The sequence below is a fragment of the Fusarium keratoplasticum genome, chromosome 4 (genome assembly GCF_025433545.1).
Source record: "Fusarium keratoplasticum isolate Fu6.1 chromosome 4, whole genome shotgun sequence".
Classification (NCBI taxonomy): Eukaryota; Fungi; Ascomycota; class Sordariomycetes; order Hypocreales; family Nectriaceae; genus Fusarium; species Fusarium keratoplasticum.
This window is the reverse complement of record NC_070532.1, coordinates 365,698-377,977: the sequence shown is the minus strand read 5'-3', so window position 1 is coordinate 377,977 and position 12,280 is coordinate 365,698. Positions and strand designations below refer to the sequence as shown.

The 12,280-nt window shown below is 51.9% G+C and overlaps 6 protein-coding genes across 6 annotated transcripts; 1 reads left to right on the top strand and 5 right to left on the bottom strand.

The window, feature by feature from the left end:
• Positions 1–132: 132 nt before the first annotated feature.
• On the bottom strand, positions 133–2,385 carry NCS57_00518400 (Zn(2)-C6 fungal-type domain-containing protein; the record flags this gene model as incomplete). The annotated part of the gene is made up of 6 exons (XM_053055118.1): positions 2,127–2,385; positions 1,738–2,001; positions 1,590–1,670; positions 911–1,518; positions 677–859; positions 133–550 (listed from the first exon to the last, which is right to left on the bottom strand). The coding sequence occupies exons 1-6, from the start codon at positions 2,250–2,252 to the stop codon at positions 133–135; spliced, it is 1,680 nt and encodes a 559-aa protein (XP_052914073.1). The 5' UTR covers positions 2,253–2,385.
• An 896-nt stretch (positions 2,386–3,281) lies between these two features.
• NCS57_00518300 (uncharacterized protein) lies at positions 3,282–4,168 on the bottom strand (the record flags this gene model as incomplete). Its single annotated transcript, XM_053055117.1, has 3 exons — positions 3,282–3,317; positions 3,373–3,730; positions 3,786–4,168. 3 exons carry the CDS (start codon positions 4,166–4,168, stop codon positions 3,282–3,284), a joined length of 777 nt encoding a protein of 258 aa, XP_052914072.1.
• Positions 4,169–4,650: 482 nt separating this feature from the next.
• Positions 4,651–5,565, bottom strand: NCS57_00518200 (NmrA domain-containing protein; the record flags this gene model as incomplete). The annotated part of the gene is made up of 1 exon (XM_053055116.1): positions 4,651–5,565. One exon carries the CDS (start codon positions 5,563–5,565, stop codon positions 4,651–4,653), a length of 915 nt encoding a protein of 304 aa, XP_052914071.1.
• A 560-nt stretch (positions 5,566–6,125) lies between these two features.
• Positions 6,126–7,695, bottom strand: NCS57_00518100 (FAD dependent oxidoreductase; the record flags this gene model as incomplete). The annotated part of the gene is made up of 4 exons (XM_053055115.1): positions 6,126–6,391; positions 6,455–7,025; positions 7,074–7,370; positions 7,423–7,695. The coding sequence occupies 4 exons, from the start codon at positions 7,693–7,695 to the stop codon at positions 6,126–6,128; spliced, it is 1,407 nt and encodes a 468-aa protein (XP_052914070.1).
• A 1,407-nt stretch (positions 7,696–9,102) lies between these two features.
• NCS57_00518000 (uncharacterized protein) lies at positions 9,103–10,671 on the top strand (the record flags this gene model as incomplete). Its single annotated transcript, XM_053055114.1, has 1 exon — positions 9,103–10,671. One exon carries the CDS (start codon positions 9,103–9,105, stop codon positions 10,669–10,671), a length of 1,569 nt encoding a protein of 522 aa, XP_052914069.1.
• A 247-nt stretch (positions 10,672–10,918) lies between these two features.
• Positions 10,919–11,953, bottom strand: NCS57_00517900 (NmrA domain-containing protein; the record flags this gene model as incomplete). Its single annotated transcript, XM_053055113.1, has 1 exon — positions 10,919–11,953. The coding sequence occupies one exon, from the start codon at positions 11,951–11,953 to the stop codon at positions 10,919–10,921; it is 1,035 nt and encodes a 344-aa protein (XP_052914068.1).
• Between the last annotated feature and the right edge of the window lie 327 nt (positions 11,954–12,280).

The following is a 12,280-nucleotide window of genomic DNA, read 5'->3' as shown; positions in this document are numbered from 1 at the left end:
ACTTATCGTGTACCCCTTGATGCTGCTTTTGTAGATTGATAGACTTTGCATTGCTTTCCTTCGCCCCCATATAGACAAAAATGAGATAGATAGACAGATTCTAGATTTTTAGACAGTGTTATTGTATTCAAATTATGCTGGTTCATCCCTGAAATCAAATGGCTGTTCCATCATGTTTATCGACTCCCATAGGTTGTACCCCGATCCCTCATTCAACAGGCTTGCTAGTAGATCATCACTGATCAATATCGAGTCGGAATTTGGAGGGCCTGCCATGAGCCCGCCATCATCGTTTTGCATCGAATTAGATGCCTGAATCGCTGTTTGGGACCTGGCCACGCCAGATTGATCCGGATAGACAGGTGATAACTGGCGTATTGCTTCCCCAAAGATGCCGCAAAAGACAGACGCTGAGGTGTAGGTCTTTTGAAGCTCTCTCATTACTTCCATGCAGAACTCGATTTTGTTGAATCCCAGTTTCCGAGTGAGGGGGTTTTGGGATTTGCAGTCGAGAAGATGAACATGCATAGCCGGTACCAAGAGTGGGGGACTGAATAAAGATTAGCAAAATGTTGAGAGCTGAACATGTGTGTATAGACGACAAAAGGATACGTGAATTGTCACGCTTGTGATGACGGGATCCGAGGACAGACTGGATGGGGAATGCTGGACCTACGTCATGGGGCACGCCAAACTGACAAGCTCTTCGCGTACTATGCTGTCAAGGATAGCATTGGTGGAGGCTGCTGCCGATGCGAGTCGAGTTCGCATGCGGTTCTGCCATGGGCCTTGGGCCGGTGGTTGAAGGTCTTTGGGCGTCATTGACACGCAGGGACGATAGAAAGTGATCAAAAGCGCTCTGTTGGTTAGGGTTAGCGGCTGATAGGGATTCTTGAAACTATTTGCTTACTGGTAGTGTAATTGTGCGTGATAGTAGTAAAACCTCTCCAGCCGGCTCTCTTCGCCGTTGTTCACATCAGGAATGCAGTGTTGCGAGAGCTCTGCTTCTAGACACTCGCACTGCTCCAGGCTCGGTGTAGGGGTATTTTGTTGATAGCACAACATGGTGACGTCGCCTAGAAGTCTGCTCAGCTGTAAGAGAACCGGCCAATACTTGGCCAGTCGACCGAGATCCTGTGGAAGATAAGCGTCTCTCAGCGAGGATGGAATTTCGGCGACATCGCCCAGCAAATCCTCGACAGTGGGAAAAGGCATGTCGCAGTCACCAAGACGGATTCTCATGGGTCGCCCCAGTGTCATGCTCAGCCATCGATCTCGAAATAAACAGCCTCCCCAGAGGCGGCGCCACATGCGACGGCGATGAGGATTGATCAACGGATTCAGCCTCACCGAATCTGGATTTCGATGTAGCCCGATGATCTGGCACAAGCTGACTGCAACTCCACTCCAGTACCATGGTTGTGAGAGTCTGTCCCTGTCAGAATGCCAGAAGGATAGGAGTAGAGCGGATTGTAGGAGATGTTCTTGATGGATTACGCCGCCGTTGTTGTAGACACACTGGAACAGTCATCAGTTTCTGACCTCTTGTACGTGGATCAGAGCAAGGCAGTGATCAATAGGTTGCTCACCTTGGCATGTTCATAAGCTGTAGCTTTCATTTCCTTACAAGAGCCAAAACCTTCAAGCTGCCAAACGCTACTCGGAACAAACTAAGACATTCTGTCAGCAGATTTGTCCTCTTTGATGTGATGTTCTGCTCGCAGGCTCGAGGCTCACGTTGACTGCCACCGAGGCCATGCTCCAAAAGAGGAGCAAGTCGGATGAAGAAACATAGACAGGTTCGTGAAGATTTTGGAGTATGCCAACATCTAGTATAGGTAAAATCGGATGCACATGATGGAAATAGGCTCGAAGTATCTCTCTACGCGAGCTCTGTTGAGGAAGGTTAAAAACGCCCTTTTGCTTGAGATAGTCGCTGTCCTGCTGGGAGATGTTGACTGGCGGAGCAGAACGGAGGAGAATATGCCTCTGGATGGGCTTCTGAGGATGCGAGCAGACATCAATGACGGATGTGGCCCCAGGTTGCTCCCCTTGTAGCCAAGAAACCAGTTAGCCTCGTAAAAATAGCTCCCGTGTTTACCAGTAGCAAATGCAGATTCACATACCAAGATAGAAAAGGCAGTCAGAATTAACGGTCCCTTGACCTGTCGCCGCGGAGGATATCTCAGCTCCACTTCGCTCCTCTTCAATGTCTCTTTGTCGCCCAGGGTCAGAGTGGTAAGCTGTGTCATTGTGGCCTTCCGCTACAGAATCACCACGATGGACGTCGGGAACAGAAGCAGGCTGGTGCGTTATTGGCTCGGGCAGTGACGGAGAAGCCCGAGAACTATTGCTTTCGTCACCGCTTCTCACGCTTCGTGACCGTACATTCCGAACAGAGGATGCATTTAAAGAACTTCGAGGCCTTGATAGTGTTGATATGCTACTGTTAGTCAAGCCAGCCCTGGACCAACACAGAACATAACAATTGACATTCAAGTTAGACTTACAGAGAATGATGGCCATCCTGTACTATACACTCAATACCGTCCTGGGCACAGCGCATGCAAGGGATGCCCGTCACCGTGACGCTGCATCGAACCTTGCGCCCTCGACACTCCTGGCACGCCACAGTCGACCTGTGACGTCTTTGCATCGGCATGTTTGTTGTCTTTTGCGCATTACTTATGCCCGAGATGAGATGGAATGCTTGATTGTTATGGACGATATGGTTGCATTGCCAAGAGTTCTTAGGTAGAATGAATCAACTTTTTAGTCGGTTGCTTAGTGGCAATAAAAAAAAGCGAGGTCCGATAAATAGCCGAAGGACTGTGGCTCAATGTTTATCTCGCACGGTTTACTACTTGTGAAGGAGCAGCAACAAAATAGTGGGTTCGCAACAGTGATTAATGCCCTATAGGCAGTTGGAGCACATTTTGTAACTGCCATAATAGTGATTGTTGTCGAAAATAGGAACTCTTCTTGGATGGCTTTTACTATGCTGTGTTCTTGAGGCTATCATGACCTTCCTTTTCAGGCTGTAACATGGCGTCCAGCTGTGTAGCCTACTCCGTCAGGGCCACATTCATAAACACCTCAGCTACCTACGGCTAACCTCTGGTGAGTATAAGCCGTAGTAGGTGATGGCGTATCACCTTGTAGCTCCACAGGAGGGTTTGAGCCGCCAACAAGTTGTCTAAGCCTGTCAAAAGGGGTACTCTTTGCCTCTGGCGTGTAAGGCTGTTGCTGATCATGATGTACTGGGCCGGGGGATGTGGTGTTTACATGGTGATTGCGGCGACGGAGGCACATGAATCCTAGGAATCCTATCGTCAGGCCAACAACGGCCAGGCCGCCAACTACGCCGCCTACTATCGCACCAACTTCGACGCCACCGTCAGAACTGCTAGGCTGTGATGCGTTCGCTGATGTACTTTGGATCTCTTCTGTGTCGGTCGACTCTGTTGTGGTACTCGTGCTTGATGTGCTCTCGGACGTGCTTTCGGAGACAACTTTTTGCGTGATACTGCGCGTGGTCTCCGAGTCCTCATCGTCGCCAACGATCAACGATACCTGAGAGCGATTGACAACAACCATGGTGGTGAAATCTCCTGGTTCTCGGCCTCGAGCGGTGTTTAGAGTAAGGCCCACCTTGGTGTCGACACAGTTATGCCCGTATATACCCTCGCCCAAGTAGACCAGTTCGCAAACTGTGTAGATGGAACCCGTACTGCAAATGTGTCTGTTAGGCAAATGAAGTTGTATAGAAGAAGCTCATGACTGACCACTGCCGGCTGTACCCATTCAGGCAATAATTGTCGCATGTGTCTGTCTTGTCGAAACAAGCGGTCTCAAGATTGTCCCAGCCACAAAACATACGGTTGATAGTACCTGATTCCCAAGTGCAGGCACTCCCACCGCAGGCATAGTACGTGGGCCCGTTTCCGTAGAACCCACAGGTCTCATCAGGAGCAATAGTGAGGGTGAGGGTGCCAGATATGAGGTCTTCCAGAGATTCGCCGTCCTGCCGCCGTCGGAGCTCATGGTCTGAACGCCATGGTTCAGTACCAGGCTCGGCATAGGCAATTGTGCGTGGGGGTAGAGCTTGAGATGCCCCTTCTCGGATCAGAGCGACCCATACTAATCTCATGGGTTTGAACAGGCGCATTGCGACGCTTCTCGTGTGGAAATGAAAGGATAGGATTTGGGAGGGAATATTGGCCCCATGAAGGCCCTTCGGCGCGACCAAATAGTCTTGATGCAGCAGCAAGCCTGACCACCTGATGCATGCACACCAAAGTGGCTTGCACGAGCTGAGAGACCCCAATTGCTTGTCAAACCAGTGACAACTTGTATAAATCGCCACATTTCAAGTTGTTTGATGATTATTGGTTTGCCGAGACTGCACATAGGTTTATGGGGGTGTGTATAGCCGCACAAAAGCTGACGATTTCTATGGTTCTAGTCATGGCAAGTGTGCCATGTGATAGTCGATCACTGAAATTAGGTTGGCTCATTAGGGCCTTGGTTTGCCCACCGCTTCATACCTTTGCTTATCGGAGTGATGCTTGTAGTATGAGCTGATTTTGTCTATTAATATAGTTATAGTTAGTTTGATAGATACCCGAGCGCCTCTTGAGCACTACGCCCCTAGGACGACTGAAACCGCTGCTTCAGATACTCCTCCAAGGCTGTAGGCTTCTTGGCATAATCCAGATTGGTCACCTCCTCGGCCGGGATGTCCCAAACGCCTCTGGCCACATTCAAAGACACAGCCTGCGCGGCGTAATCCCAGTACCCGGCAAGGCCCTTTTCCTCGCGCGCTGCCTGCACCTCCTGCGCAATATCTTCCACACTGCCTGCGCGGACAACCTTAGCTAAGGTACCAGTGGCTTTCTGATATGCTGCCGCCAGCTCATCAAGGGTGACTTCTCCAGACCTGAACCTGAACACACCGCCTCTGCCCTCCTGCACGTCTCTGTTGAACAGGAGCTCAATCGTCCAAGCAGCCGCGTCTTCCTGCGCTATCCACCAGAACTTGCGGTTTGGTTCATCACCCCAGTACTTTAGGGTTGGCACTTCGCCAGTCGTGTCGAATCCACCTGGCCCAAAGACTGTGAACAAGAGACTGTCAAAGAACCCGTTAAAGATGTATACAGGCTTAATGGGGCTTGTCATGGCAGCTTGGTGCTGGAAAGCGATATAAGCATCATAGTGTTCAAAGTCGCCAAACTTATTCTTGGTCCAGTCGTTGTTCCAAGACGCCGAGAAGAAGACCTTGACGCCTGCACGCTCGGCAGCCCGTAAGAGTATGAGGTGACCGTCCAGAACGAGCACATCTGTCGACATGTAGGCGCAGATGATGGCATCGACTCCCTGGACGGCCTTTTCGATGGCGGGAATGTCGTAGTAGGAGGTGCTCGTCACGAAGGACTCGAGCTTGACGTCTTCTGGGACCTTGGAAGCATCACGCCCTAGGCCACGCACTGAGAGCCCTCGAGAAGCAGCCGCTCTGGCAAGGCGAGTGCCCATGTTTCCAGAGATACCAGGGATTAGGACGAGCATGTTGATAGTGAGTGGGGGTTGTAGTGGGCGGTTGTTTGGGTGTTGTTGGTGCTTTTGTTGTGCTCTTGGACTGATCGAATGTGTCTGTTCATTTATAAAAACCCCAATAAACAAGGAATTTATAATCGAAAACTCTATTGCTCGAGGCTATACCGGAAACTCCTGAATAACGTTGATTCTATACACGCCACCGGCCGAAGGTGGGGAAGATACGACATCGCAAGCCCGGGCCATTGTCCTAAGAATGGCTGGATAACGTTAAACCTCTGTTCAGACGCGTGGCCGTGAGCAAAGGTTTGAGAGTTTTGAGGAAACTAGTAAATAGGATTTGTAATTTCTTACCTGTGCTTCTTAAAAAGTCTCCTGTTTCGGCGTGAATAGGAGATATTCTCAGATAGAACCCCCTGCCATTCGGGCTCTCGGAACCCTTGAACAACCCGATGGCATGAAACTAACTTCCAACCACCAATCACAGCGTCTGATGATTTAAGCTTCAATTCACCAGCACTAACATCGCGCCATGCTCGCCGACACAGTCCTGCTGCTAACTGGACGCTTATTCATAGCTTTGCCTGTGGAAAGGCAGAGTTATAAATCTCCTTGACCATGTTCCTCGGGTCTGATAACTTTGTCTGCGTTTCTTCAAAAAGAGAGGGCAGACCTGAGTTCCCAAATGAAGCTCCGTCAAGAACCATGTCGGCTATCCCCTTGGCGCATAGGAACACTTGCGGCATCCCGTGTCCTGTGAATCCTGCCATGATGTACATGCCCTGGCGCTTCGGGATGGGTCCTACTCTCGGAAGGCGGTCTGATGAGTAGCCCATGACTAGCCGAGTTAGAGATTGCATGTCTTTGACAAGGATGTGAAGATGATGGTTGGTGAACTTACTTCCAGTCCAAAGCTCTGCTACATAGGCTTCACTATCTTCCCATCCAATAAAGTGTCTCTGCATATACCCGTCAAAGTATTTGCGAGTTTCCTCAATGACATGACCATCATCGACATTGGCATACCACTGCTTCTTATCGCCCAAGTATGCTTGCCGTGCACCGCCGACTATGATGCTTCCGTCTGACCTTGGAATGAGATAGTCAAAGTCCCAGTCGGCGAAACGGAGGGAGTACGTGTTGGGGGGGAATGGAGCCGTTCCTGGGGTCTTGATATGGGCGACAGCTCCTCGGTATGGAATGATTTTGTCGGCGTATTCGGGAAGCAGTGATCCAGTGTAGGTATTAGTGGCCATGATGACCTGCTTGGCGTGGACTTTTCCACGGGGGGTCTCGATTACCCATGCCTCGCCTTGCTTCTGGCGGCGAGAAATGGAGGTAGCAGAAGTGTTGGTCTGGACGTTGACTCCCTGCCCAATGGCGTCCGCGAAGAGATGATGGATGAGCTTGTACGGCCATACATGCCCAGCAGTGTAACTGAACATGCCCTTGGCGCCTTTCACACCGGAGAGCTACCGAAGGGTTAGCAAACAACTAACTCCTATACAGCATAGACCGACCCTCTCTGCATATTGCTCAGGAGCACAGAATGTCGCTCTTGTTGATTGGACGCCCGCTTCCACAAGATTCTCGTAGCCTTCTCTGAGACGACGATGCTGTCCCTCGGAGAGCTGCACATCGATGGCCCTGGTAACTACAAAGTCGCAGTCGATCTTCTCTTGACGGATGAACTCTGTCACGGCAGCGGCGTTGGCGGATTCAAAGTCTGCAACCTCAGCAGCAGCCTTCAGGCCGTACTCCTGGGCGAGTTTGGCGATGAAGGCGTACGAGTCAGGCTTCAAGTGCCCACCTAAAATCTCATGTTAATCATTGCATCGGGAGGAGAAGGGATGGCGAAGGTGAACAGACCATTGCGTCCGGTGGCCCCTGAGCAGAGTTGTCGAGATTCAAGGACAAGAATCGATGGCTTCTTGACGGGGTAGCTGGGATGACGGAGTAGCTGGGATGACGGAGTAGCTGTGTGACAATTGAAGCACCGCTGTAGCCGGCACCAATGATTACTATGTCGGCCGTCGTTGGGAGATTCTCGATCGAGCGGTGGTTGTCAAGAACACCGGGTGTGCTTCGCCAGAAACTCGGCATCCCCTTTGGGTGGGGGTGCGGCGGTTGGTGCTCGCTCATTGTGGAGGAGGGTTATTAACGAAGGGGGGATGCGAGGGTTGGGATGACCTGTTGACGGCGTGATTGATAAGACCAGCCTGGGCGACTTCGTCATCAGGGAACAGGCTCGAGCATACTACCACGTTTTCGTGCCACTGACCAAGGGTTTGAGGTATGAGGAGCAATAAAGAAATGGGCGTTGGCAGATAAATTACCTCAAATAGTTTGAGACAGGCTGTTCAAGTACGTAGCAAGGCGCGCGGCCTTGAGATTATTGTGGCTTTGGCAAAAGACGGGAAAACTAAATTAAGTCCTCGAAAGAAAGGGGTAACTCCTCAACGCTGTCACAAGATGCACAATGGAAAGTCCAGGGTAGTGGTTAAGGGATTCGCGTTCGTCACGAAGGGTCCCGTCTCGCACCCCTTCCTAGTTGGGTAGGAGGCTGATTTGCTAATTAACGTTGGTGCGTGATTGAGAAAGCCGTACCATCCATGGCAGCTTCGGATCATGCTATTATGCCCGGCCAAAGAACCACTGTCTGCCATTCTAGATGGTCTCTCTATTTACCGAAGCTCCGGCCTCACCTGTCTTCCCCAACCCTGCCGAGACAGGTACAGCATCAGCTGATGCATGCCCATAAGATACATACGATAGTAGCTACCGTTATCGTTAGCCCCAAGATCTCACTCAACTAACCGTTCCACCCGGCGCGCGTTGTGCTACTTTGCTACAACGGTGTTGCCTAATCGGGACACAAACCGAGCGGCGTCTTGGACGGAACCGACAGCCCCAAGATAACTTGGCCGGCCCGTCGCTGGACTCACACCAAATACAGCGGCAGCCTGGTCTCCTTGACGACAGGGCTTCCCCGCTCTGTGGGTATTACCCCGGTATTCACAATTTTGGGGGATGCTCGTTCGGTCCAGGGCTGAAGCTGGCAGGTCGGAACCAGGGCAAAATAGGTAGGTGGCCGACTGCTATACAAATCGACTAAAGAGAGTTGGGACTTCCATCTAGAACAGGCGGGCGCCAGATTGAGACTTTTTGTAAATGTGGTCACTAATACGAGGGATTCTACGCTTGACATAGGTAGGTTGAAGTGAATAGCTGTGGCTATTCCCGCCTCTTCAAGCGAAGTTGAGTTGAGGTCCGTAAACTTAGTAGCCAAGCACTGTGGCTAAGTCAACGATAAGAGGCTTAGCTTGCTGTGGTCGGACCAACTTGCAAGGAAGAGCCTGCACTGTCCATCTTCACGCTTCAATCACCGGGCTAGGCGGTATGCTCGTGAGGGAGGACAGTATATAAGTCAGGAAAGGCGGACTTGGCTTGACACATTCATCATGCGAGTCCTGTATTCCCCAAGTGATCTCGCTGGGGGGATTTTCGATGCCTGATTCAGCAGTACACCATCCCGCTATCCTCATCACCATGTCGCAGCCACAGTTCACGCAACCTCAGGCTCGACGGCCCGACTCTGCCTCGTCGGGCTTGGAGGCCCATTCTCACGCCATCGACATCGTTACGGACCGTATAGACCGGCCCTTCAGCACTCTCTCGGCCATGTCGGTCGGAGCGACGACGACAAACAGCGCGATAGGAGTCATCCTCAGTTTCTATACGACTCTCTCATATGGCGGTTCTGTGCTGCTCTTCTATGGCTTCCTAGCCATGGCGTTTGTCGGTCTCTGCACAGCTGTCACACTGGGCGAACTTACTGCTGCTCATCCGGATGTGGGCGGTCAATACGTCTGGGCCGCCAGGATGTCGCCTCATGGATGCCGTCGGTTCTTGTCCTACGTGTGCGCACTCCTCAGTTGGGGAGGAGCCGTCTGTGTCGGGGCGGCGACGTGTCTCATTGCACCTCTGCTTGTCTTCCAGGCCGTCGCATTCTTCGACCCCAGCTTCGAGTACAAGCCGTGGATGGGTTTCCTCGCATACCAGGGCGTCAACTTGATCACCCTCATCCCTAGCCTCTTTGAGCACCTGCTGCCCAAGGTCTCTCAATCTCTCCTGGTATTCACAGGATGTATTCTTTTGGCGCTGTTTATTGGCTTTTTCGCAGCAGCCGACGACCGCCAGTCGGCTGAGTCATTCTTCACCAACTTCTACAACACGTCTGGGTGGCCAGCAGGTGTGGCTGTCTTGATTGGCATGAACAGTCTCAACTGGTGCTTCTCGTGCCTCGACAGTGTGGTTCATCTCTCCGAGGAGATTCCAAACCCACGACGAAACATCCCACGAGCATTGATGTGGTCCATCGTCGTTGGAGCCGTCACTGGCGTTCTCATCATCTTCGCCTTCATCATCAACAACACCGACTACGAGACCCGGAACTCGGCGATCCCCATGATCTACTACACATTCAAGAGTAAGGGGGCTGCCATTGCTCTTTTGGCGCTGCTCTTCGTGTCCACCATCGGCGCCCAATGGGGTATTCACGTCTGGCAGTCCCGCCTGGCGTGGTCCATTGGCATGAACAAGGGGTTGCCCATGCACGGCCACCTCTCCCGAGTTACTGGAGCTCCTTTCGGCACGCCGATATGGGCCTTGCTCTTTTCGGCAGCGGTGACGAGCGTCCTTGGTTGTCTCTACCTTGCTTCAGAGAGAGCCTTCAACTCCTTCACTGGTGCCGGGCTCCTGTTTCAATACTTTAGCTACGTCATCCCCGTCATCATGCTTCACTATCGAGGCCGCAGTTCCTTTCCTCACGGTGACTTTTGGTTCCCTCGTTTTGGATTTGTCGCCAATTTCGTCATGTGTGCCTGGGCTGTTGTCGCGCTGGTCTTTTACTGCTTTCCTTACTCCTTTCCTGTGGCGACAGCTGAGATGAACTACGTCTCGGTTGTAGTATGTGTTTTCCTCCTCATCATCTTGATTAGCTGGTTCTCGTATGGCCGGAAGCACTTTACCTTCCCTGAGCTGGAGGAGATTGAGGGGAGGGAACTCCACATGACTTCGCATAGTGACATGCCTAGGCCTCTACATGTCAAGTCATAGTCGATGACGTGTTAGGTTTGTGTGGATGAAGCGGCTAGGGGAACAACTATAGCTAGCTCTTTGGACAGGAATTGAATGGTTATCATTGTTGAATTAGTAGCTGGTCGAACTTCCCTTCCTAGATCATGATACATCTTCCAAGTCCATTGTTTGCAAATATGTTCAGCTCCATGTGAAGCTAATCATGCATCAAAGGGCTACACGGCCCTGCTGAGTCATTCAATTAATCCATATCGCCATCAACTATCTACAGCTTATGGTCTGAAGATGCTTGGTCCTGGTACCGGGGTATTGTCATGGCCCAGAACTCCTCCACCGTCTGCAACTCGGCGTCTTTGCCGGTGCGACCACGGGCTTTGGCTCCCAGAGCCTTCAAAGTCTTCATATCTGTCAGGTCGACGGGCTTGTTGCCGCAGTAGTTCCCCTTGACCCAATGGCAGTAGCCAAAGAGGCCATTGACCTCCTTGGTCTTGCCTTGGGTCTTTGTCTTGAGAGCTCCCTCGGGGATAACACGACGGGCGCGCTTGGTTCCGCTGACCTTGTTGTATGCATCAACGAGGTCCTGGAAGCTGCGAGGGTCTGATATGGCCCATACCGTCTTATCGGCCCAAGGCTCTGGGTCGATAAACACGCCGAGAACAGCGTCGCCGTAATCGTGCTCGACGGCGGTCCATGGGACAACCTCTGGGTCATTGCCCATAGGTGGGACCTTGAGCGAGAGGAAACCTTCCTCGTCAGGCTTTTTGGCCAGGCCACCAAAGGCGTCCACATAGGTGTCGAGCCAGAAGACCTCCAGGACCCAGCCCAGGTTGACGTTGGTTGTAGTCTTGAAGCCAGCAGCCTTGGCATAGTCGGAAATGGTCTCCTTGTTGTCAAAGGATAAGATGGGGACCTCGCCGTTGGTGATTTTGGACGCAGCGGGCAGGTTCTGGAAGACGAAGTGGTCAACGCCTTGGCGGATGGCAGCGTCAATTATTATGCGACCCATCTCTGACTCTGGAGGCCCGACCTCGTTCTTGAAGTTGATGTCGTCCGAGTTGGTGTTTACCCATAGACCCCAGCAGCCCTTGAAGGCGGCATCGAGCTCCTTGGGGTTCCAGGAGTCGGCTTTGACGACTTCAATACCGCTGTCAGCAAACTCCTTGGCCTTCCCTGTCGCGGGATCGCGCGAGGTGACTCGGACATGGAAAAGCTGACTTTCTTGTAGAGCTGCGACGACGGCTTTGCCGATGTTTCCAGTCCCGCCAACCACGGTGATGATCCTTTTCTCTGAGGCACTCATGTTAAGAATGTGTTTGGCTTTATTGTAGAACGTGTTCTCGACTTAGAGTACACCAAATAAGAATGAAGGGACAAGGGCTGAGATTGATGGTGGGAGGCTTCCGTGAGACTTATCGGGGACCCTAAAGAGTCGGACGCATTTATGAGGGGTAGAGGAAATGGAATCATATGATTACCAACCATTGGTTGCCGTGCCCGGTGCTGCATTGTATCATAGATTGCCGGCGAGGAGAGAAGAAGCGCCTCTACAATCCTCGACTTTCCGTTTCTGGCCATCAAGCGAGCTCCGAGTGGGCGGAGGTGCCCCTCCTTGGGGGCTGCATCCCCC